The sequence below is a fragment of the Lontra canadensis genome, unplaced genomic scaffold (assembly GCF_010015895.1).
Source record: "Lontra canadensis isolate GAN:19392208 unplaced genomic scaffold, GSC_riverotter_1.0 scaffold61, whole genome shotgun sequence".
NCBI classification, from domain to species: Eukaryota; Metazoa; Chordata; class Mammalia; order Carnivora; family Mustelidae; genus Lontra; species Lontra canadensis.
This window is the reverse complement of record NW_022631055.1, coordinates 11,250,829-11,276,463: the sequence shown is the minus strand read 5'-3', so window position 1 is coordinate 11,276,463 and position 25,635 is coordinate 11,250,829. Positions and strand designations below refer to the sequence as shown.

Here is a 25,635-nt window from a genome sequence, read left to right as displayed (position 1 = left end):
AGACTGCCTGCTCTTCAGATGGTGGTTGGTCACTAGAAGGCAAAGAAGAGCGACGTTTTTTTTTTTTTCTTTAAAGATTTTATTTATTTATTAGACAGAGATCACAAGTAGGCAGAGAGGCAGCCAGAGAGAGAAAGAGGGAAGCAGACTCCCTGCTGAGCAGAGAGCCCGATGCAGGGCTCGATCCCAGGACCCTGAGATCATGACCTGAGCCGAAGGCAGAGGCTTTAACCCACTGAGCCACCCAGGCACCCCAAGAGAGAAGTTCTTAAGAGTCCTTCTCACTTTCTGGGTAGAAAGCCACAGTTAAACCTTCTAAAGAATTTAATGCCTATCCCAGGTCAGACTTTGTTTTATCAGGTAGTTTTTTGCTGTGCAAAGACCCTGTCAATGTTCGAAAGTGCTTCACATGAAGTGAGGTTATGTCTTTTTTTTTTTTTTTTTTTTTTAAGATTTTCTTCAGTTATTAGAGTGAGACGCAGCGAGAGAGGGAACACAAGCAGGGGGAGTGGGAGAGGGAGAAGCAGGCTTCCTGCCAAGCAGGCAGCCCGATGTGGGACTTGATCCCAGGACCCTGGGACCATGACCCAAGCTGAAGGCAGAGGCTTAATGACTGAGTCACCCAGGTACCCTGAGGTTATGTATTTTTAACCAGCCTTCTCTTAGCTAGCCTTTTGAAAACAACTTGGTGCCCACTCATCAGCCCTTGTTCTTTGTCATGGTCCTCTGGACAGAGTCCAAACAACCCATAGTACATTTGAGAGGCCTGATCTTTTTGCTACCCTGAACCCTTTAATGATTAAGGCCAAGATGTGCTCTGGAATTGAGATGTGGGTCCTCTGAAGTAAAGTTCCTTCATCTGGACTCGGGCTGAAAGCCATTTACATGTAGGTACTTCTCACGGTGCACTGTGTGGGTAGGTTAAGATGGGATGGGGTAAGATGCCTCAGTAAGGAACTATTCAAAATTCTGAGCTTAGAGTCCAGAGCCCAGTCTTGTCAGTGACTCAGAAACCTGACCCTTCCTTGCCTGCAGAGTTCATGCTGTTTGATGAGCCTACCACAGGCCTGGACTGCATGACAGCAAATCAAATCGTTGTCCTCCTGGCAGAGCTGGCTCACAGGGACCGCATTGTGATTGTCACCATCCATCAGCCACGCTCTGAGCTCTTCCAGGTGAGGGTGACTCTTGTTCCTGCTTAACTCATCAAGGGTGGGTAGAAGTACGTGTTGAGCTGGGGATCATGAGGTAGAGATTAGTACTCGTCAGCCAGGGCCCTTGGGGCCAATAGCTCCTGATATGGGAAGGGCACCTACCATGTACCAAATACTTTCTCTGCACTAGTTCACTTGGTCCACACAACCATCCTATGATGTGGTTATCAGTACTGCCACTTTACAGAAAAGAGGGAGACTTAGAAATGATGCAAAATTGAATCAAGGGTCTGAGGTCAAACAAACATCTGGTCCAAGGTCACTCACTCAGGAGCATGGCTGGCCCTCAAACCTTGGACCACTGGCCAGGTCCAGGAGTTCATCTGGGCCCAGGCCAGGTGCAGTACGACACACACTGGCAACGCGGATTAAAAAAAATAGGAACACGCTTTGTGTCTCTCCAGTGGGCACAGTAAGAATCCTGATGCATGGCTGAGATCAATAGGGACTGACTGCTTGGAAATGTATTCTCCAGAAGGATATGGTGACCTGATATACACTAATGCCATCGATTTTCCCACCAGCTCTTTGATAAAATCGCCATTCTGAGCTACGGAGAGCTGGTTTTCTGTGGGACACCAGCAGAAATGCTTGATTTCTTCAGTGGTTGCAGTTACCCTTGTCCCGAACATTCAAACCCTTTTGACTTTTATAGTAAGTTTTTTTCCCCACATTTCCCATGATGAATGATCATTCAATTTTGTCATCTCAGATTTCTGCCTAGATGTCAACAGCACTAGTGGATTTTATTCTTGCTTTTGTTTTGGTAATTTCACTCTTTAAGGAGTTAATTTGGCTGGATCAGATAACTTGCCTTAGATGACCTATCAGAATGAGGTGGGGGACCTCTCTTAAATCGCTGCATGTCCGCTTTGTCAGAAAAGAATCAGCTCAGCTTCTAAATTCTCCCAGACAGCCCCAGTTGAATCCTCAACGCCTAGCTGATAGGTTTAAAATACTCTGATTTTACAGGTGGGCATGATCACCAGGTATTATTCTGATGGGATGAGGTACTAGCTAGTACTCCTGAATCAATGATAAAACATACATTATCAGCCATTGTGCATATATATGCATTTAAAAACACATGGGTCATTTCTTTTGGGAAAAAAAAATTAGTGGACCTGACATCAGTGGATACCCAAAGCAAAGAACGGGAAATAGAAACCTACAAGAGAGTTCAAATGATTGAATCTGCCTACAAAGAATCAGCAATTTATCGCAAAACCTTGGAAAATATTGAAAGAACAAAACACCTGAAAACATTACCAGTGGTTCCTTTCAAAACCAAAGATTCTCCTGGAGCTCTCTCTAAACTGGATGTTCTCTTGAGGTAAGAACTTCACCCCGTTTTAGGTGGTTAGACATTCACCAATAAGAGAGAATTAAAGTGAGGTTGTTTGGCTTTCAGGAGAGTGACAAGGAACTTAATGAGAAATAAACTGGCGGTGATGATGCGTCTTGTTCAGAATCTGATCATGGGTTTGTTCCTCATCTTCTACCTTCTGCGGGTGCCGAGCGATGTGCTGAAGGGTGCTGTCCAGGACCGCGTGGGACTCCTGTACCAGTTTGTGGGTGCCACCCCATACACAGGCATGCTAAATGCTGTCAATCTGTGTGAGTGCCCATGCCCAGGAGGTGCACCCCTGGGGTTGGGGAGGGCACTTCGCCTCTTTCTGATGATCTCTCCTCTCTAGCTAGCATCTTGCAAGACTCCACTATTATAAGGGTATTTCACTGAGCTAAACTTGGCTCTCTCTAGATTCTCTCCCTGGGGAAGGATTAAGTACGGAGTTACTAACATCTTAGTGTGAATTTGTTCACCAAGTAGATCTTGCTGAGGGTCTATGGATCCAGAGAAACAAGAAGTTAGAAGCTGCTGATGGGGTGGGGTTTGGGAAGGGTTTTTTTAAAAGATTATTCCTGGTATTCTTGTCTTTGCCATTAGGATGTACAGGCCCTGGAGGCCCAGATACCTGTCAACTTGGCATTATTCTATTCTTTTTGGAGCCAATTTTAGCACAGCTAGCACTTAATTTTCAAACTCAGTGAGAATCCAGCAGCAGTGCCTAATTGACTGATGTTCTGTGCCAAGACCCTGCACAAAAGGAGGACAAACTACCTCACGTCATTCATGACCCTTTTGCACATATATTCTTGAATTTGTGACAACCCTCCATTGACTTTAGAGAGAAAGAAACAAACTTTGACAGCGTATGCAACCATACTGTAATTCAGGTAGAGTAGAGTTCTGTGGTGGGAAGTACTTAAAGTTCTATCGACAGCAGTCCCCACTTTCCATGACTAGGAAGTCCCAGGTGGTCCCCACCACCCAGCCCTGACAACTCAAGTTCAGTTTGGGCTAGCCCTCCTTTCCTTAGCTGTGTCGTGACTGGCTATTCTGAAACCTGCCTTCTGTTTCCAGTTCCTGTGCTGCGAGCTGTCAGCGACCAGGAGAGCCAAGACGGCTTGTACCAGAAGTGGCAGATGCTGCTGGCCTATGTGCTACATGCACTCCCCTTCAGTGTCCTTGCCACCATGATATTCAGCAGTGTATGCTACTGGTAAGGGGGTGTTAAGAGGTGTTCAGTCCTCCTGGCAAGTTCCACATGGCCACTGGGACTGATGAAGGGGGAGCTCTGGGGTGAAGAACTCCCTCTTCTTGGCCCTGGAGGTCTGTCTTTGGCCATCAATGACCAGTACAGTGTCCTTTTTGAGACAAATAAAAGAACCCGGCTGGGGTCACATGGGACCTGAGAGCAGAACCACAGGACTACATGGTGCCAGGGACTGGCATGTCCCACATCCTCTGCAGGGCCTGGGCAGAGAAAACTGCCCTGAAGTCTTTGGGATCCAGGTGTAGGGGCAACAACTAGCTGCTGAATCTTGATGAAGCATGGCTCCTGTCAGTTGGAGCGGCAACTCTGCCTGAGGTTCCACCAACCCACCTGCGACATCACAGTTGGGCTGGTGTGAGTGGGCTTGAGCGACAGGAGAGGGGCTATGGGAAGAGGCACTGGGACACCATGAAGTATCCCTGATGCTCTTAGGTTGTGAGTGATGGCTTATAGACAATGCTGCTATTTGTTTCTTAGAGCTTTTCAAAAATATAAGTCCAAAAATGGGTAGTTATTTGCAGGATTTGTCATCCTAGGGAGAAGTATCTTCCCTAATTCCCATGGCTTTCCCTTAAGATGGGGGTAGTACCTGGTATTCTGTGCCTCTAGTAGAGTAATGGTACCTAGCTTGTTGTCCCAAGAGAACGTCAGGCAGTTCTTGAGATATTGTCTTTCTTAGAGCCATGGGATTCATAAGCAGGTGCTCCTAACATAGCCAGTGTATAGACCCATGATATGTGAGATGAAAAATTAGTATGAACTAAGTGATACATGACTTAAAGACAAACCAGCACCTAATAAGTTTGAGCTTCCAGATGAAGAGTGGGAGGGTCTTGGTGCAGGTGATTAGAAATTGGCATCATTCTGGCGAGTGCTATCTTGCTCTAAGTTAGCAGGAGGCTGGCCTCCTCACTGAGGATGATGGCAAGGACCACAGGGCCGTCCTGCTGGCCCTGATGAAGCCTCCTTGTTCTTTGACACTTGGGAGCATGTTGAATTTCTAATCTATGATGTAAAGCACAGACCTGTCTAGTCCAGGCTGAATGATCCATGGATTTAAAAATCCAGCAGATTTTTAAAAATCCAGTTATTTTTGAGTAAATCAAGGTTGCCGAACATTGAAGACCTTGCTAATTTAGACTCTTGCCACTCAGTGTGGCCCATGGACCAGCATCAGCCGTACTTTGGAGCTTGTCTAACGTGCAGAATCTCTGGTCCAGCTACTGAATTGGGTTCTGTGTTTAAAAGGATGCCCCAGGTGGTTCCTACGCACTTTGGAATTTGTGAAGCATGAAAAACTGTGCATGAGAAAGAAAGTACTTTAAGATTTGAGAAAACAGGGGACCCGGGGTGGCTCAGTGGTTAAAGCTTCTGCCTTCGGCTCAGGTCATGATCTCAGGGTCCTGGGATCGAGCCCACATCAGGCTCTCTGCTCAGCGGGGAGCCTGCTTCCCTCTCTCTCTCTCTGCCTGCCTCTCTGCCTACATGTGATCTGTGAAATAAATAAATAAAATCTTAAAAAAAATATTTGAGGAAACGGCAGTTTTAAACTAGGTTCAGTGTAAGCATACAGGTCATGACTATTTTTGATAAAAAATCAGGCATAAAAAGTCAATCATTTCCAGTAGCAGCACAGCTGTTACTGTAACAAATACTTCAATTAAATGACAGAAATAATTGTTGAATGCCTACTAAGTGCTAGGCCCCATATTATGTGCAACAGAAGACTCCACAAAGAGGAGTGAACAGATGGTGCTACAATGAGAAAAAATTAGGGGTCTGGGGGTCAGGTGAGGGAGAGTGGATCTGATTAGTACAGCAATATGCCTTGTTCAGCACACCTTCAGGGAGAGAATTTAAGTTAAAGAACAGGGCTTCCAAGGTGTGGGCACTGCTAAGGCAAAGAATAGCAGGAGGTGGGGGCAGTAAGGACCTGAGGCAGCTTGGGATTTGGGGAAATAGGAGGCAGGAGGGACACCATGATCAGAGAGAGCACTTTCAGAATCTGAAATCTTGGGAAAATGGAATAATTCTGAGTAAAATTTAAGTCCAAGATTTGGTGAGTGATGAAGCTTAGGTGGATTGAGCCACTGGAACAGATCAGGATACCTAATTAGGAAGTGCTGATGTTGATGGCTAGTTAGGAAGGTTAAAAAGACCTTGGGATAATGACAGTGGACAGGAATGCAAAGACTGACCCTGGTCCAGATACTATAAGATCATCAAAGGTGAGAGAATGTCATAAAAGCCACAAAGGATTGCACTGAGAAAGAGAATAGTACAAGCAAATTTCATGATTTGTATGAGAGGAAAAGATAGATGGCCTTGGAGAGTGGTCAGGAGGCATGCACATGAGACATGCCAACTCCTTTTCCTTACTCTACAGATGGAAGAAAGAGCAGCCATAACTAATGGTTGTTGAGGACATATTATCCAGGAAGTGTATTTAGTGAAAGGAGTAAGAGTTAAGGGGCATGGACGTAGGAAAGTCTGTTTATAAGAAAATGACGATCACATCAGTGGAAGGGGCTGGTAGAATAAAAGACGAGAATGGAATGGAACAGACCTGGGAGGGCTAATTCACCAGAGGATGGCGGCAGTGAAGGGTCTTCACACTGGCAGCAACCCCACAAAACCGGGATGGGCGAGCAGAGAAGTAGGCTGAGTGAGCCCTTAACACTGGGAGAGTAGGCTAGCTAGGACAGGAGCAGGGCCAGCATAGGCAGAACGTGGTTATTTTTCGAGAAGCCTGGGGAGTTCAACCACTCTACTGATTGCTCCAGTTGTGATCACTGTTCAAGCGTTAATACATATTTTTTAAGATTTTATTTATTTATTTGATAGAGCCAGAGAGCACAAGCCGGGTCGGGGTGAGGGGGAATGGCAGAGGGAGAGGGAGAAGCAGGCTCCCCACAAGCAGGGAGTCTGATGCGGGACTCGATCCCAGGACGCCAGGACCGTGACCTAAGCTGAAGGCAACTTTTAACCAACTAACCAACACGTGTTAATATTTTCCTCTGAGAACTGAAGAAGCTGTGAAAGGGAAAAGGTGGTACATGAAGCTGGAGCCAACAGAAACAACTGGTGCTACTAAATGGTCTCCAAGCTTGGCTCTTTTCCGAAAAGGCCTCTCAGAGGGGAGTGTGGCTTACCCCACAAACTCTTCCCACCCACTAACCACCATGGACTTATTCATGAAAGGCACGTGTGGTGTTTTTCTTAAATAATCCTTGGAGAGGAAACTAAAGACCTTATGTTTTTCCAGGACTCTGGGCTTATATCCCGAGGTTGCCAGATTTGGATATTTCTCTGCTGCTCTCTTGGCCCCCCACTTAATTGGTGAATTTCTAACTCTTGTGCTACTTGGTATGGTCCAAAACCCAAATGTGGTCAACAGCATAGTGGCTCTGCTCTGCATTGCTGGGATACTTGTGGGCTCTGGATTAGTAAGGTAAGATAAGACAATTCAGAGGATTTTCATTAATTTGTGGTTAATGATCACTTGATAACAAATTAAGAGGAGAGCTATGTGACACGGGCTAAAGGTATCACGTTATGGTCTGGGGAGTTGATAATGCTTGCTTATAATTATTTAGACCTTGATCTATTTACCATTTGTTCAGTAAAATGTCTTCACACTGAGAATCAGGAAATGACAATTTAGGCATGTTATTCATATGATTCACATGTCGTAACAGGAGGAAGAAAACCAATCCATTCTCTGGAAGAACTCACAGCCTCTTACTATAAGCAAAATAGCATGCATTTAATTCATTTCCGCCCTGGCACTGTCTCTGTTCTGGTTCTCAATTCCCCTGTTTCTCTTAGGAAGTAAGAACAGTCAGATAAGAGCTTGCATGATAAAAGATCAAGAAAGTATCAGGACTAGAAGGACACAAATGTTAACAAATGTTAATAGTAATTATCTCTGGGTAATTAATTTTTTCTTCATATTTTCCTTTGTTTTGTGAATTTCTATAAAAAAGCACTTTATAAGCAAGAAAAAAATATATACACACACACACACACACACACACACATATTTTAAAAAAGCAGTGGGTTAAGCCTCTGCCTTCAGCTCAGGTCATGATCCCAGGGTCCTGGGATCTAGCCCCACATTGGGCTCAGTGGGGAGCCTGCTTCTCCCTCTCCCTCTACTGTTCTGCCTGCTTGTGCTCTCTTGCTCTGTCAAATAAATAAATAAAATCTTTAAAAAAAAAAAAAGGCAGCAGAAACGGTGGAAAATTTTAGAAGGGTGACAGTGGTGCCAAGTGGGTGATGTGAGTGGTGGTTCCATGAGGAAATGTGAAGGTGGCTGGTTCTTTAATTTAAAAAAGCTCCAGAGCATCTACAGATAAAATTATATTTATATATTTAATTATTTCCCTTTCAGAACAATCCATGTTTGGGTAAGAAAACTCAGGTTGGACTTGACTTTGCTCTAGTCAAGCCACTGTGAAGACTCCCAGGCTGCATGTGGCTCCCTGGAGAGAGGACTGACCCAGGAGTCAGAGACTTCCTCTGCCTTGTATCTGCCACATGACCGCGGGCAAGTCCCTTTTCTCTCTAAATTAGTTTCCTCATTTATAAAATGGCGCTCGTGATCTGGTCCCTTCTGCCACAAGGGAAACATGAGAAGCAAATGAGATAATCAGAAGCACTTCGTAAGCTGTAGTGAGTTATAGAAAGGTGAAATTTCACAAAGCAAAGTGAGCTGGTTTTGATTAGTCCAGGAGGACCATGTTTATGACGCCATTATTGCACTGTATTTGTGTTGCTTACATGATTGTTAGCCTCTATAAAAAATGCACAAATCAAATCAAGCCAGCAAGGTACAGATCCAACGTTGGGCAGGATCACCTCTTGAATATTCCTTTTTTTTTTTTCCTACTAAATATTTTATTTATTTATTTGACAGAGAGAGAGAGAGAGAGATATCACAAGTAGGCAGAGAGGCAGGCAGAGAGAGGGAAGCAGGCTCCCTGCCAAGCAGAGAGCCCGATGCAGGGCTCAATCCCAGGACCCTGAGATCATGACCTGAGCCAAAGGCAGAGGCTTAACCCACTGAGCCACCCAGGCACCCCACACCTCTTGAATATTGCAATCATTACTTGTTCCAGTCTGGCACTATTTTGTGTATTTGGTTTGTAGAAAAAGGGAATTTGTTGTTCTGAAAAGACAGGCAGTGGCCAGCATTACCAAAGTCTCCTGGGTTTTTTGCAAAACCTCAACATCTGGGCTTCACCTGGATTCTACTCCCATCACTGAATTGAAGCTCTGCTCTTCAGGGGCCAGCCCCATTGACCTCCTCATCATAAAGTTCACATTCTTCCCTCAAGTCATTGCCTTTCCTGACTGCATGCCTGCAACATTTGCATTTTTGGCTGCCTCCTCCTCTAAACACAAGCAGAAATAGCTTTGTTCGTTCTACATACAAAATAATGCAAGTTCTTTGGGGGAAAACTGTACACAATACGGTAGTATATAAGGAAGAAAAAGTTATTGAAGTCTCACAAACTTAAATTTTGTGTATCTTGCTAGACTCTTATATAATCTTTAATGAAAATGAGATTGTACTATTGTGGAAGGAGTTAAATATGCATTTAATGATATAATGTGGACAGTCCCATGTCAATAAATTTAGATCTTCAGTTCCTTCCTCTCTGAAATACTCCAAGGATTTCCGTGATTTAGCCCGATTGTCGTCCTGCATCTTTCACGAACCTGTTTGTGTCCCTTTGCCGCCCGCAAGAAACCTGCCCTTTCCCTTGGATAGATTGGCTCTCTCTGAAAGCCTGCCACTTCTGTTGCAGCCTTCCTTTCCAAGGATGGCAGACTCGAGGCCAGCAGCTATGCCTCATTCATCATTATAGTTCTTCTTAGTGGCTGGCCCAAGGCTTTGAACCAAATAGGTTTGCAGAAAATATCTACTGAATTGAGTGAATGAATGACTACACTCTTCCCCCGGATGGCCCTCGCACTGGAATAGTCCCCAGCTTCTGTTGGGTTTTTTCATTGCTGTCTGGCCACAAATGCATGTGAAGCCTTTACCTGTAGTATTCCACCCTGTGGGGTGCACTGCAAGATAAAGGTGTGTGGTTCCTGCTTAAGGGGGTAACTTTCTGGCCAGCTGGGCAGCCAGACTTTCACGGGCATCATCCTGTTGCAGTCCTTTGTCATCTAATCCTTGAACTACTGCCGTCACTGCTCCCTTTTGCTTTCCTGCTTTTCTTTATCTGCCCTTCTTATGGTCCCTCTACTTGCTGGTGCCACATTGATTTTCTTAAAACACTGATTTTATGGTCTTTCAATATCAACCCACTGCAAGGATACAAAACCGCAGGTTCCTGGCTGGCATTCCAAACTCAGCTTCAGATCCTCTGTTCCAGCCCTTCTGGCCTATTCATTCCTATATGCAGTCCTTGACATGCCTGTGCTCATACCGTCCTTCCTTCCTAGAATGTCCTTCCCCTTCCTTCCTTCCTACCCAGGTTCCTACCTGTCCTTTCCAGTTAGCAGCCTCTCAATTGGGCTGATTGAATTTTGTGCCTTAGAATATTGCCAATAACTGAAAGTCGTGGGGTTTGGGGGGTTACCTGGGAATAGGTAAAAACCATAAATATTAAGTACAACAATGTCATGGACATGTGCTGGATTATTATACTTGGTACAAATTGTTTACCACTATGTATTTTTATAGTCTTAAGGATATATATTCTATGTCTCCAATTACACTGTGAGTTCTCTAGGGGTAGGACACTTCTTTTGACTTCCTCAAACACTTAGAACTAGTGCCTCACAAATAGAATTTAATACATATTTGTTGATTGATAGAAGTTACATAGTGGACAGAGGAGGCCATAAGTTCAGCAAAAAGACTGAAGAGGGGACAGAGTTCATTTTTACAATGGACATCTGCTTGCTCTCTCCATCCTTTTCCCTTGTATCACAGTTAATTCTCACTTCACACACTAGATCCATCAAATCTCTGTTTAATCACAAATACCCTCTAAAGTGATGAATTAGGTGTGTGTTTTATGTTTATATCAATGATGCTTATCAAAAAAATTAGATACCAATCCATCATCGGGGGAGTGTTAAATTAAGATTTCTACTATAATGGACCACTGAGCTATAATTAAAAGTGATAGAGTGCTATGCTTACTGACTTCGAAGGCTGCCTGACGCATATGTTTGGTTGAAAAAAAGCAGGTTAGAAAAGAGCATGAAGAGTGTGATTCCACTCATGTAAAATTTTATAAGTATAATACATGTTACACATATCACCAAAATATTAACCACAGTTATTTCTGGGCAGTGGTTTATCTTTGTACTTCTCAGAATTGTTTTTCACAGTGAGCACAATTTTTATAATGAGAGATAAAAACTACCTTCAAAATGGGAAACATAAAATGAGGGTTGCCTTTCTTTTCATCTAATAGGACTGTTATCAGAGCCTACTGAATTTCAGTTTGCTCTCTTTTTTCCTTCAGAAACACAGAAGAAATGTCCATTCCTTTTAAAATCTTCAGTTATTTTACATTCCAAAAATACTGCTCTGAGATTCTTATAGTCAATGAGTTCTATGGACAGAATTTCACTTGTGGTAAGTACTCTACTTTGGAATATTATTTTTTTTACGTAGTACTCTGAGGAAGTGATTCCTTGGGGGAAATGTATTTTTTAAATTCAAGTTATATTTCATAATAGATTTAAAACATTGTTTTGAAGTAAAAGTCTAACAGTTCTTCTGATTTTTAGAGTGAAAGTCAAGTTATCACCTGTCAAAGGCCATCAGCTTAAGGCCACTCTGATTTTCTTAGAAAACTGTAGACTTGGGGCTCCTGGCTGGTTCAGTTGGAAGAGCATGTAACTCTTGATCTTGGGGTTGAGTTTGAGCTCCACGTTGGGGGTAGAAATTACTTAAATAAAATCTTTTAAGAAAAAATGACAGGCCTAATGTACACTGAGGTATACTCTGGGTGGAATCAGTTTTGTTTTGTTTTTTTAACATTTTATTTATTTGAGAGAGAGTCTGTATGCATGTGAGTGGCAGAAGGAGAGAACCTAGAGCAGAGTTTGCACTGAGCACAGAGCCCTACACGGTGCTCATTCCCATGATTCTGAGATCAAGACCTGAGCTGAAACCAAGAGTCAGATGCTTAACTGACTGAGCCACCACCCAGGCACCCCTAGAATCAGTTTTTATACCGACTGAACAGAACAGGTTGAAGCAGGTTGCAGTGGCTTCTTGTTCCCTAAAAATGTATGTAGTGTATATAGCTGAGTAAAGCCATTTTTGGCAAAAGTCTGTTCCCCAATCCCATTAGAGGCAGTGGGAGCATAACAAGGTCCTTCTGGCCATGAAAATCCCAGGCCACTCCCTGAAGGCAACTAAAGAACTGGCATAATTTAGTAATTGTTTTAAACATTTTTAGGTGATAACAGCAGTAACCTTAGGATATTCAGTACTAGATGATCATAAGTGATCATGATCTTTATTTATAGTACTATGGTAATGAGTTTATACCCCAAATGGAAACAAATCCATTTCTATCTTCAAATGAAGCCAGGGCCCAGAACACTCACTATTGCTTCATCTAAAAATGAATTCCAGGGTCTCTTAAATGTCCTATATCGTCCATGATGAAGTGTACTTATTGGGCAGTTGGTAAGTACTTGTTGATGAAAGTACCTGGGAAGCATCACATCTGACACTGTCCATTTTTTCTCTGCAGGCAGCTCAAATGGTTCTGTGACAACTAATCCGATGTGTGTCTTCACTCAAGGAATTACATTTATTGAGAGAATCTGCCCGGGTGCAACATCCAGATTCACAACAAACTTTCTGACTCTGTATGCCTTTATCCCAGTTCTTGTCATCCTAGGAATAGTTGTTTTTAAAATAAGGGATCATCTCATTAGCAGATAGTAAAGAACATGGCTGTGAAAACGACCTTAAGTCCCAGACGTGCAGGACTACTTTGAATGTCTGAAAAAAGAAAGCCACTTGTTTCTTGATAGTACATCTTAAGTCTTGTAACTTCATCTGTGACTCAGAGATCATGCAGGCTTTGAATGATATTCTGACTTGCAGGGATACATGCTATTTGGAAATTGTGAGTGAGCTGGTCCAAAAATGTAAATAGTAATAATTCATAAAGTTATGGGAGACTAGTGTGACTGTTTTGTTTTAGACACAAAATAATTTTGCTGTTTCAGACAGCAAAATAAGTCAGTTAAAAAATTATGCTTACAGGGCACCTGACTGGCTCTGTCAGTGGAGCATGTGACTCTTGATCTCAGGGTTGTGAGTTCGAACCCCATATTGGGTGTAGAAACTACTTAAAGATAAATTTTTAAAATTATGCTTACAAACAAAATTATGCTTACATTTGATAAAAGACTTGGTAAGAAGACATTTGAGTGGTTACTGACTATAAGTAACAAAAAAGAGTTGTGGGTTTGAGTGAAGCAAAGCATCCTGCAAAATTGGGCGGTTGTTGGGAATGCTTTCATTATCCCTGAAAAGCCCATATTTATGTGTGCACGTCCACATGAGGGTCTGAGTTACCCAGTCACACTGAAAGGATGTTGGACAGATGCTGGATGAAGACGACCCCTGATACAGAGCACCTGGTGATTTTTTGGGAGATAAAGTGAAAACCTGTGGGAATGGGCTGAGCTGAGATCACAGCATACGAGACAGACAGGTAATGTCTTGAAAGATTAGTTTGCTATTTTTCCACTTTTCACTTATAAAATCAAGAGTGAATGTTACTAGCTAAAGTGTATGCACTGAGAAGTGACATCTTTAAGGCTAGATAGGAGGCATTATTTAAGTCCATACAGAAAAGCTGTTCAACTGACACGGTATTTACACTAAGAAGAACCAAGTTACACACACAAAACTCGGGTTCTTGAATCATAAAGAGAAAGAATGCTGATAAATAGAGATACCTGTATTACATATTTTTAGGGATGAAATGATGTATGTAGATGATTAAAAATGGGCTCTATACTAAATGACTGATTATCTTTCTGATTGATCTTCAGGTAATTCACATACAAGTCTGAAAAGACCCTGTCCCAATGTTACCATGGTAACGCTGAGGGAGAACATCTTAGTACATGAACTTGTTCAGTTGCTGTGACCTAACTTGTAAAGAATGATAAATTATAGCATTTGAAATGTCTCATATTATAGCAGAAAAGATCATTTCATTAAGAAAACCACTGTAAAATTCTATTTCTTAAAACTGTATTTAAGGATCTGCAGGCATTGGCAAGTTACCAGAATAGTATTGTCAATTTTTATAAAAGGTCTCTGACACTGATGATTATGGTGTAATAGTTACATAATGCCTTACAGATTATATATGTCACATCAGTTATAGACAATTCTGCAGATGATAATCTCTTAAAGTAGTTCAAAGAGAGTCCCACAGGAACCTCTTTTGAAATTGCTGATTTCAACTTACTAAAGATATGGGTGTGCACTGTAAGTGGAAACATTTCTACTATTCATATGCAGATGAATTTCATTCTAGCTCAGAAACATTTGGAAAATTGACATAGCATGTGACTTCAAGCTATTAAATGTTAACTGATACCATCTTAGAAAAACACAATGACTTTAAACATGTGACAGTCTGTGTCTCAAGTAAAAATGGACAGTGATGTGTAAGACAATCAAATTATATAATAGAAATTTCTATTACTTTGTGGAATAGGCTGTTTCTTCCCAAGTCAGTAGATGTTTCTGAGATTATTGTTCACTATTAATTTAAAGGGAGCTCTTTCTCCACAGCACTTGGGCAGGGTGCCTGTCTGCACCGAAGATTGAGGATCTTTGGAAACATGATGAAACTCCTGTTGTCAAGAGTGCTGGAATCACATGAACTGCAGTAGCTTATGAAGTCTTTTTTTTTTTTTTTCTAAGATTTTATTTAGGTGACAGAGGGAGAGAGAGATCACAGGTAGGCAAAGAGGCAGGCGGGGGGGTGGGGAAGCAGGGTCCCTGCCAAGCAGGGAGCCCGATGTGGTTTCGATCCCAGGACCCTGAGATCATGACATGAGCCAAAGGCAGAGGCCTGACCCACTGAGCACCCAGGCATCTTTAAGTCTTTTTTTTTTTTAATGTTCCACATTAAAAAAAAAAAATTTATTAATTTGATAGAGCACAAGCAGGGGGAGCAGCAGGCAGAGGAGAGGGAGAAGCAGGCTTCCTGCTGAGCAGAGGGCCTGATGTGGGCCTGGATCCCAGGACACTAGGATCATGACCTGAGCTGAAGGCAGATGCTTAACTGACTGAGCTACCCAGGTGCCCCAAGTTGTTTATGAAGTCTTATTTCATTGCAGTGATCAGGTAGTTTGTTCTCCACTCAGATACCACTCAACGGTTTTGGTGTTCTGGGTTTACTAAATGTGCTTATTTGAAGCTGAGTGTATAGTGTATTAGAATGAACATATTTTGTAATGGAAACGCAAGAACACAGAGTAAATGACTTTCTTGATCAATGACAATAATTATGCTTATTCCAGATTGAATTTGGCCAGAAGGTACACAAACTCATAAGATCAAGAAGGCTTCTTAATTAAAAGCTATTTCCCCTTGGAAATGATCTTTCATTATTACCAATTCATGAAGTTTGGGCCTGCTTATTGATAGATTATATCCTTAAATTTACCTGTTCTTCAAAAAGTTATCCTGGGCACCTGGGTGGCTCAGTCACTAAACATCTGCCTTTGGCTCAGGTCTTGATCTCAGGGTCCTGGGATTGAGCCCTGCATCGAGGCCCTGCTCAGCGGCGAGTCTGCTTCTCCTTCTACTCCTCCCCGCTCCCACCCTCACATTCTCTCTCAAATAAATTTTTTTTTTAAGATTATTTATTTACTTATTTGACAGAGATCACAAGTAGGCAGAGACCCAGGTGGGGCAGAGGGGGAGAAGGCTCCCTGCTGAGCACAGAGCCCGATTTGGGGCTTGACCCCAGGTCCCTGGGATCATGACCTGAGCCAAAGGCAGAGGCTTTAACCCACTGAGCCACCCAGGCACCCCTAAATAAATAAAATCTTTAAAAAAATGTTATGCTCAAATTAAGTATGTTATAATCATCAGAGGTGCTAATTAAAAATGCAGATTACTGTACCCCATTCTAGACCCACTGATTCAGGATCTCTGGGTGTGGGGACTCAAGAATGTCCATTTTATTTTATTTCTAAAAAAGATTTTATTTATTTGAGAAGGCAGCAAGGGAAGGAACACAAGCAGGGGGGAATGGGAGAGGGAAAACCTGGTTTCTTGCAGAGCAGGGAGCTTGACGTGGGGCTCAAGCCCAGGACCCTGGGATCATGACTTGAGCTGAAGGCAGACCCTTAATGAGTGAGCCACCCACATGCCCCAGGAAAGTGCATTTTATGAGACTGATGCACTGCCTGCCATGGATGGAGGCACCTAGGAATGTGCACTTTTAAAAAAGATTTTATTTATTTGACAGAGATCACAAGTAGGCAGAGAGGCAGGCAGAGAGAGAGGGAAGCAGGGTCCCTGCTGAGCATAGAGCCCCATGTGGGGCTCAATCCCGGGACCCTGAGACCAGGACCCGAGCTGAAGGCGGAGGCTTAACCCACTGAGCCACCCAGGCACCCCTAGAGAGCTATTTTAAAAGTGAATGCTTTTAAGTGAATATTCATTTAATCCTCTTTTTTTTTTTTAAGATTTTATTTATTAGAGATCACAAGTAGGCAGAGAGGCAGACAGAGAGGGGGAAGCAGGCTCCCCGCCGAGCAGAGAGACCAATGCAGGGCTCGATCCCAGGACCCTGAGATCATGACCTAAGCCGAAGGCAGCGGCTTTAACCCACTGAGCCACCTAGGCGCCCCAGGAATGTGCATTTTAAATAGGTTCTTCAGGTGCCTGTTGTGTCTGTGTTTTAGAGTCAAATAATGGTACCTGGGCAAGTGACCCACCCAAGAGCTCCTTCAAGAAGGAATCTAATATAAATGCTTAAACTCCACTGGTAACTGTTACTAAAGGCTCTTGCTTTCATAGTCCTGAAATGATATAAGCAGAAACTTACAAATGCTGAACTGAATACTAAACGTATTAGAGAAGATTCTTTTTATTTTAAAAAATACTGCATGTAATTACACTTTTTCCCCTTGTAAAAGACTTAAAAGTATCGAGTGTTGCACTAATACAAGAAAAGCCACTTTTCCTTTAACAAATTACACGGCTTCCTTCACTTATTACCATTATAGCTAATTAATAAACTTATTTTTTTTTGGAAAGAAGAAATAAATACACTATAGTTGAATGAGGTTCAAGAATCAAGCTCAATTTGTTTCCAAGACTTGGAAGAACTTCTTTTGTATTGTTCCAGTTCCTAAAACAAAAATACATGTTACTTAAGAAAAAAACTTGACAAAATTAAACTAGGCACCTTAAAATGGTCTAAGCATTTTTTGGGTATGACAGTACATCCTTTATGGTATTATCATCCTCAAAATTTCTAGACAATTATTCTGTAAATTTTTTAAATTGATTTATTTTCTAGAAATATAGAGTCTTCAGAGTTTCTGTGTAGCCTAAGTAACACTTAGGCACTTTTTAAAGATGAAATTATATACTACATATATGTACAGATTCTTTCTATTCTTAAATGCATTTGTCATACTTTATTTAAGTGATATTATTTTTGTTTCCTCTTCAGCTCTTGCCAAAACTAGGTTGAAGTTGTCAAATTATCAATATTTAAAATGTATATATTCTTTTGACCCAGTGATTATGCCTTTCAAAATGTGCCTCATAGAATGATAGAGAAGACTGCAAGGATATAAATAGGATATTCACTGTGTATACTGGGGCAGGATGAGAACCACCTTTGCTATCTCCTAGTAAGGACGTTATTAAAGACATCAATGCCCAGGGGCAGCCAGCAAAAACAGCAGTCTTCTGTGCCACATGAAAGAAGCAAATAGGTGGAGAGGGGACGGGATACCTTCACTTTCTACTTCATATACTTGTATATCTTTTGAGGTTTGTTTGTTTTTTTTTTTTTTGTAATGAGCATATGTTACTTTTACAATTCATAAGATAAATTCTAGTATGGGTGGAAACCCTGCATGAAATGACTCATATGTAAAGGGATTATCACAGGGGATTGCCTCCTGGCTTCTTACATGTTGTTCAGTGTCACAGTAACTGTACAAAGTATATTATTTCAGATAAGCAGAAAGTGGTTACTCTGCAAGATAAGACAATCACTGTTCTCTGGCTAACATAATTGAAGTTCATAGTTGTTATGAAAAGAAAACTGCATTCTCATTTTCAGAAAAATTGTGGATTGTCTCTTTTATACCTGTACTCAAGTTACTTAAGTTTAAATGTTAAAAGTTTTAAAACTGAAGACAGACTTTGGAAGAGTTTTTGTATAATAACTCCAAAGTAGTCTTTGCAGCTTGGTTTATTTTTTTTAAGTGACATTAATTCAGTTCACCTGTCATCTCCCACATAGGGTTTCAAAGACTGTTAACTCCTAAAGAATAAACAGTAATCATTTATCTTGCTTTTAATTGGAAGCACTGTATTATTTTTATCAATGATAAGGGTGAGGACATTGCTTTGAGATTCTTTGCTAAAAATATCTGTCTCGCTTCTGTAGAGAGCAAACTGAGAGAAGAACAGGGCTGGTCACACAGGTCATATCACAAAGAATGACTGGTGTGATAAAGAACTCACCATGACCACTAGACCTTCAATACGCCTGTCATGGGAAGTCAAAATAATATGATTTAATTCTCTAAAGGAAGAGTAGGTAAGAGGATTTTCTTTATACTGCAATTCTTCATGGTTGTTTTAGAGAGCTATTTTATTTTATTTTTTAAAGATTTTATATATTTATTTGACAGATCACAAGTAGGCAGAGAGGCAGGCAGAGAGAGGGAGGAAGCAGGCTCCCTGCTGAGCAGAGAGCCCGATGTGGGGCTCGATCCCAGGACCCCAAGACCACGACCTGAGCTGAAGGCAGAGGCTTAACCCACTGAGCCACCCAGGCGCCCCTAGAGAGCTATTTTAAAAGTGAATGCAAACTAAGGTTTCTACCTCACCTCTTAAGAATTTCTAAAGTTTTCAACCATAAGTGGACCACAGTCTTAAAATGCTTGAAACAGCATCATCAATAAAGGACAGTAAGAACATTTTTCCCTAAAACATGTAAATCAGTGTGTTTTAGGAGTTTAAATTATAGGCTTAGGGATTACAGACAAGTTGATTTTTTTTAAAACGGATTCAAAATAGATGTGTGTGGCTGGCCAAGAAGACCCTAAAATATTGTTCAACCAAACTTTTTTTTTTTTTTTTGCTTTCTTTGGCAATAAAAATATAGAAAAGAGGTAGAAGTGTTCACCAAATGCTTTCTATACATATGTCCCCTTAAAATCAGGAATGCTTTAAAACTAGAGGACTTCTTAAATTATGGAAACAACCTAAGTGTCCATCGATAGATGAAGGGAAAAAGAAGATGTGTACATACACAATGGAATATTAGCCATAATAACAAGATGTTGCTATATGCAACAACATGGATGGATCTACAGGGTATTATGCTAAGTGAAATAAGTCAGAGACAATTACCATATGATTTCACTCATATGTGGGATTTAAGAAACAAATGAGCAAAGGAAAAAGAAACAAAAACCAGACTCAACTTTAGAGAACAAACTGATAGTCATCAGAGCAGAGATGGATGGGAACAGGTGATGGGGATTGAGTACACTTATGATGAGCACTAAGTAATGTATAGAACTGGTAAATTGCTATTTTGTACACCTGAAACTAATAGAACACTATTAACTACACTGGGTTTTTTTAAAAAAGGAAATATTAAAATTAGAGGACTTTTAAAAATTAGCAAAACCTGAGGAAGTATCTTTTTAATTTAAACTCAATTAACATACAATGTATTACTCATTTCAGGGGTGCAGGTCTGTGATTCAATAATACCCAATGCTCTCTACAACACATACCTTCCCCAATGTCCATCACCCAGTTACCCTGTCCCTCTACCCCTCTCCCCTCCAGCAAACTCAGTTTCCTATGATTAAGAGTCTCTTATAGTTTGTCTCCTTCTCTGGTTTTGCCTTGTTACATTATTTCCTCTCTTCCTCTATGATCCTCTGCCTTGTTCCTTAAATTCCACATATCAGTGAGATCATATGATAATTACCTTTCTCTGATTGAGTTATTTTGTTTAGCATAATACCCTCTAGTTCCATCCACATCATTGCAAATGGCAAGATTTCATTTTTTTTTTTTTGGATGGCTGTGTAATATTCCATTGTATATATACACCACATCTTTATCCATTCATCTATCAATGGACATCTCGGCTCTTTCCATAGTTTGGCTATTGTGGACATTGGTACTATAAACATTAGGGTGCAGGTGCCCTTTCAGATCACTACATTTGTATCTTTGGGGTAAATAACCCAGTAGTGCGATTGCTAGGTGATAGGGTAGCTCTATTTTCAACTTTTTGAGGAACCTCCATTCAGTTTTCCAGAGGGGCTGCACCAGCTTGCCTTCCCACCAACAGTGTAGGAGGGTTCACCTTTCTCTGCATCCTTGCCAACTTGTTGTTTCCTGACTTGTTAATTTTAGTCATTCTGACTGGTGTGAGGTAGTATCTCATTGTGGTTTTGATTTGTATTTCGCTGATGCTGAGTGAAGCTGAGGATTTTTTCATGTCTTTTTTGGCCATTTGGAGGTCTTTGGAGAAATGTCTGTTTATGTCTTCTGCCCATTTCTTGATTGGGTTATTTGCTCTTTGGGTGTTTGAGATTTTGGATACTAGCCCTTTATCTGATACATCATTGGCAAATATCTTCTCCCATTCTTTCAATTGTCTTTTGGTTTTGTTGACTTTCCTTTGCTGTACAAAACTTTTTATCCTGATGAAGTCTCAGTATTCATTTTTGCCTTTGTTTCCCTTGCCTTTGGAGAGGTGTCTAGAAAGAAGCTGTTGCAGATGAGGTTGAAGAGGTTGCTGCCTGTGTTCTCCTCTAGGATTTTGATGGATTCCTGTCTTGTATTTAGGTCTTTCATCCATTTTGGTCTATTTTTGTGTGTGGTGTAAGGAAATGGTCCAGTTTCATTCTTCTGCATGTGGCTGTCCAATTTTCCCAACACCATTTGTTGAAGAGACATTTTTTCCATTGGATATTCTTTCCTGCTTTGTCAAAGATTAGTTGACCACAGAGTTGAGGGTCATTCTGGGCTCTCTATTCTGTTCTATTGATCTGTGTGTCTGTTTTTGTGCCAGTACCATACTGCCTTGATGGTTACAGCTTTGTAATGGAGCTTTAAGTCTGGAATGGTGATGCCACCGGTTTTTGCTTTTCTTTTTCAACATTCCTTGGGCTATTTGGGGTCTTTTCTAGTTCCGTACAAATTTTAGGATTATTTGTTCCAGTTCTGTGAAAAAAGTTGATGGTATTTTGATAGGGTCTAGGTAGCATAGACCTATTCACAATATTCACAATATTCGAATTCTGAAAAGTTCCATGAGCATGGAACTTTTTTCCATTTCTTTGTGTCTTCTTTGTGTCTTCCTCAATTTCTTTCGTGAGTGTTCTATAGTTTCCTGAATAGATCCTTTGCCTCTTTGGTTAGGTTTATTCCTAGGTATCTTAATGGTTTTGGGTGTGATTGTATATGGGATCAAGTCCTTTATTTCTCTTTCTTCTGTCTCATTGCCGGTGTATAGACCCAACTGATTTCTGTGCATTGATTTTATATCCTGCCACTTTGCTGAATTCCTGTATGAGTTTTAGCAATTTTGGGGTGGAGTCTTTTGGGATTAGAGCAGAAATCAATGAAATAGAAACCAAAACAGTGGAACAGATCAAAGAAACTAAGAGCTGGTTTTCTGAAAGAATTAATAAGATTGATAAAACCCTGGCCAGACTTATCAAAAAGAAAAGAGAAAGGACCCAAATAAAAATCATGAATGAAAGGAGAGATCACAGCCAACACCAAAGAAATACAAAAATTATAAGAGTATATTATGAGCAACTATATGCCAACAAATTATGCAATCTGGAAGAAATGGGTGCATTCCCAGAGATGTATAAACTACCAAAACTGAACCAGGAAGAAGGAAAAAACGTGAACAGGCCCATGATAGCAAGGAAACTGAAGTGGTAATCAAAAATCTCCTCTAACGAGAGCCCAGGGCCATGTGACTTCCCAGGAGAATTCTACCAAACATTTATTATTATTTTTTAAGATTTTGTTTATTTATTTGACAGAGATCATAAATAGGCAAAAAGGCAGGCAGAGAGAGGGAAGCAAGCCCCCTGCTGAGCAGAGAGCCTGACGCTGGGCTCGATCCCAACATTTAAAAAAAGAATTCATACCTCTTCTTCTGAAGCTGTTGCAAAAAACTGAAATGGAAGGAAAACTTCCAAACTCTGTGAGGATAGCATAACCTTGATCCCAAACCAAAGACCTCATCAATAAGGAGATTTACAGACCAATATCCCTGATGAACATGGATGCCAAAATTCTCACCAAAATACTAGCCAATAGGATCCAACAGTACATTAAAAGGATTATTCACCACGACCAAGTGGGATTTTTCCTGGGCTGCAAGGTTGGATCAACATCTGCAAACCAATTAATGTGACACAATAATTAATTAAAAATAAAAGGACAAGAACTATATGATCCTCTCAAGAGATGCACAAAAAGCATGCAACAAAGTACAGCATCCTTTCTTGATTAAAACTCTTCACAGTGTAGGGATATAGGGCACATACCTCAACATCATAAAAGCCATCTATGAAAAAGCCCAGCGGCTATCCTTCTCAATGAGGAAAAACAGAGCTTTTCCCCTAAGATCAGGAATACGTAAGGGATGTCCACTCTCACAACTGCTGTTCAACATAGTCCTGGAAGTCCTAGCCTCAGCAGTCAGACACCAAAAAGAAAAGGCATCTGAATCGGCAAAGAAGTGGTCAAACTCTCCCTCTTTGTAGATGACAAGAGACTCTATGAGGAAATATTTTCTGGTGTCCATGTGAAGCATGGCAAAACAAAGAACTGAGCAGAGAAAAGAGCTAATTAAGCAAAGACAGTCTTCAGGAAAGGTGAAAGGGGCCTTAAAGCTAATCCTCAAACCTGTGCGGACTGATTTCAGTCCCTGTGAGGATCTACATGCAGCTGTGGAGACGGAGTAAGGAGGAGTCTGGATAAGTATCATAAATGACACATTTTACTACCAAGGACTTGTAATAGGTATTACAGAATTTGGGGGGGCTTGGTGCTGCCATGCCACCAGGAGGATTACTGAATTGAGATGTGATTCAAATGCAGTTCTTCTGAGGCCTGGGGATGAACACATCCTTCTTGCCTAATGACTTTATATGACCTGAGCCTCTTCAGTGGCTCCAGAGTTGGAGGAACTGAATGGAACTCACGAGTGAACCTCTTCATCTTAGAAGTGACATGCTCTGATTTCATTGCCAAAGATTAAGTCCCCAAGCTTTTTTTTTTCCCTGATGCTTATATAAGCCACTAATAATGGGGCTTGGGGACGGGGAGGGAATCGAGAAGAGGGATCACACGTGGTCTCCCATGGACTCAGGGCCAGCCCTCCACTCATATGCAACTGTCCTCCCAAGTAGCACCAGAATCAGAAGTATCTGGGTTAAAGGTATGCAGACAAATGGCACACAGTACAAGCTTCTTTAAGCATTTACAGATTGTTTTTAAGTAAGGGCAGACTTTCATGTAATTATGGAGAACCCTGAGTGAGACATTTCTTTTAAATGAATATTATTGTTCCAAATGGCAGATGAAATCAAATCTAAAGATCATAATGCTACTTTCACTGAAAAATGTTATGTGGCAATAATGATATTAGAAGATCAAAAAGAGGAGCATCTAGGTGGCTCTGTTGGTTAAGCTGCTGCCCTCAGCTCAGGTCATGATCCCTGGACCCCAGCCCTGTGTCGGGCTCCCTGCTCAGCGGGGAGTCTCTTTCTCCCTCTTCCTCTACCCCTGCTCATGCTCTCTGTCTCAAATAAATAAATAATCTAAAAAAATAAAAAAGACAAACAGGCAATGTGAAGAGCTACAAACAGCTGGCTAGAATTTTCACGTAACACAGATGAATTCTTGCATAAGCTGTGTTAATAGTTTACAGTGAAGAATGATCGGTATCTCGGGGTTGCTTTCCAGTTCCAATCCAAATTCCTACAGTTTTAGGTTATGGAAGATGGATCTGAATGTGAAAAATCATGATGCTGAAAAACACCCTTGCCCCTTCATAGCACCTGTGTGTATTAATAAAAGGGGTCACTATGCAATATAAACAGATACTCTTATCAACAATGGCAGTTAGTCATTGACTCCTCGGTAAATATTAATTCAGGGATGGCTTCCAGCTAATCCTTAGCTAAGCTGCACACATAATAAAGGTCATGTGAGGCCATATGACTGTTCTGACAACATGCCTCTCACTTTGCGACAGCAACAGAACCCTTTAAATATTCATGACATAGTTTTCAAAAGTCTTCTGGCTTATGTTTAAATAGGATGTTTTGTTTTCTTATTCTAGGGTCCCTGAAGGTGAAAAACTAGTGCTGAGAAAAATACCCTAGTCACTGCTCCTGTGGACGGCTGTGTTCAGGTTACCCTTGCAACAATGTGACGGCCCAAGTGCCAGAGCTCTACAAATCCCACCGGAGAGGCTGTCAGGGCATTCAGTTTATAATGCTTGCTGATATAAATTTGGGTTCTGCACAGTGTCTCATTTCAAAGATCTGAGAAAATTTTAAGTATCAGGTCATGATGAATTTACCAGCTTTTGCATTCTTACATCAGACTTTTGTATCACAAATGGCACTAGCTGGGCATCTGTGGAACACAGTCTCCATTTTTAACCACTTTCCTAAGAGATCCTGTGTTTGCATCCTTTCATACTGGGTAGTCCTGAATTTTTCTGGTACAAGAAAAGTTTATCTGAATTTTCTAACCAAAAAAAAAAAAAACAAAAACAAAAAACCAAAAAAACATTTAAATAAATCCACAAACAAAAGAATATTGTGACATTCTCTCCCCAGCAAGGTAAGAATCACTACCCCATCTTCAACATAAACTGGAAAACCCAAAGAGGATAGTGAACATTATGTCATCTCTGGGTGATGGAATGATTTAAATTCCTTCTTTATGCACATCAGAACTTTTTTTATATAGTGACAATGTACTATTTCAATTATATATTTTTTTAAGATTTTATTTTTAAGTACTCTACACCAACCATGGAGCTTGAACTCATGACCCCAAACATCAAGAGTTGCACAATCTACCAACCGAGCCAGCCAGGCACCCCTTTGGTAATTTTAAAAGTAAAAAAAATAATAATAATAAAATAAATTGAGAAAAATCTATGAAATTCTAGAGGTATTTTGTGATAAAACTCGAGATAAAATAAATGATAAAGATATTACCTGATCCTTCTGAATTCTCATTTCATCAACTTCACTTTCAGCATACTGAGGGTCTCTTGCAGGGTCCTTGATATCTTTTAGTGTGTTGATACTCTGAAATTACACTTCAAATCATTTCATGCCCATACCCCCAAACCGTCCATGACTACCATCTGCCTCAGCCAGACTGTCTATGGTCTTTTGAGGTTTTATCATCACCACTGTGGCCCATTTCAGATGCCACCAGGCCCTCTCTCGCCCTCTCCTTCCAGTTGCTGTCTCTCCCTTCTCCAGCACCCTGGGAGCTG

At 41.1% G+C, this 25,635-nt stretch overlaps 2 protein-coding genes across 2 annotated transcripts in view; one reads left to right on the top strand and one right to left on the bottom strand.

Moving 5' to 3' along the window:
* The window catches only part of ABCG5 (ATP binding cassette subfamily G member 5), a 33,855-nt gene extending 20,844 nt beyond the window's left edge, over window positions 1–13,011 (top strand). The window contains exons 6-13 of the mRNA XM_032877960.1: window positions 1,036–1,175; window positions 1,739–1,868; window positions 2,334–2,547; window positions 2,626–2,831; window positions 3,640–3,778; window positions 7,098–7,283; window positions 11,326–11,438; window positions 12,571–13,011. Coding sequence (XP_032733851.1) covers window positions 1,036–1,175; window positions 1,739–1,868; window positions 2,334–2,547; window positions 2,626–2,831; window positions 3,640–3,778; window positions 7,098–7,283; window positions 11,326–11,438; window positions 12,571–12,764 — 1,322 coding nt within the window. The 3' untranslated portion in view covers window positions 12,765–13,011. The remainder of the gene's footprint in view (window positions 1–1,035; window positions 1,176–1,738; window positions 1,869–2,333; window positions 2,548–2,625; window positions 2,832–3,639; window positions 3,779–7,097; window positions 7,284–11,325; window positions 11,439–12,570) is intronic.
* Window positions 13,012–17,107: 4,096 nt separating this feature from the next.
* DYNC2LI1 (dynein cytoplasmic 2 light intermediate chain 1) overlaps window positions 17,108–25,635 on the bottom strand; it is a 43,323-nt gene continuing 34,795 nt past the window's right edge. The window contains exons 12-13 of the mRNA XM_032877958.1: window positions 25,349–25,441; window positions 17,108–17,220 (exon numbers count right to left, since the gene is read on the bottom strand). Of these exons, the coding sequence (XP_032733849.1) occupies window positions 17,158–17,220; window positions 25,349–25,441 (156 nt within the window). The 3' untranslated portion in view covers window positions 17,108–17,157. The remainder of the gene's footprint in view (window positions 17,221–25,348; window positions 25,442–25,635) is intronic.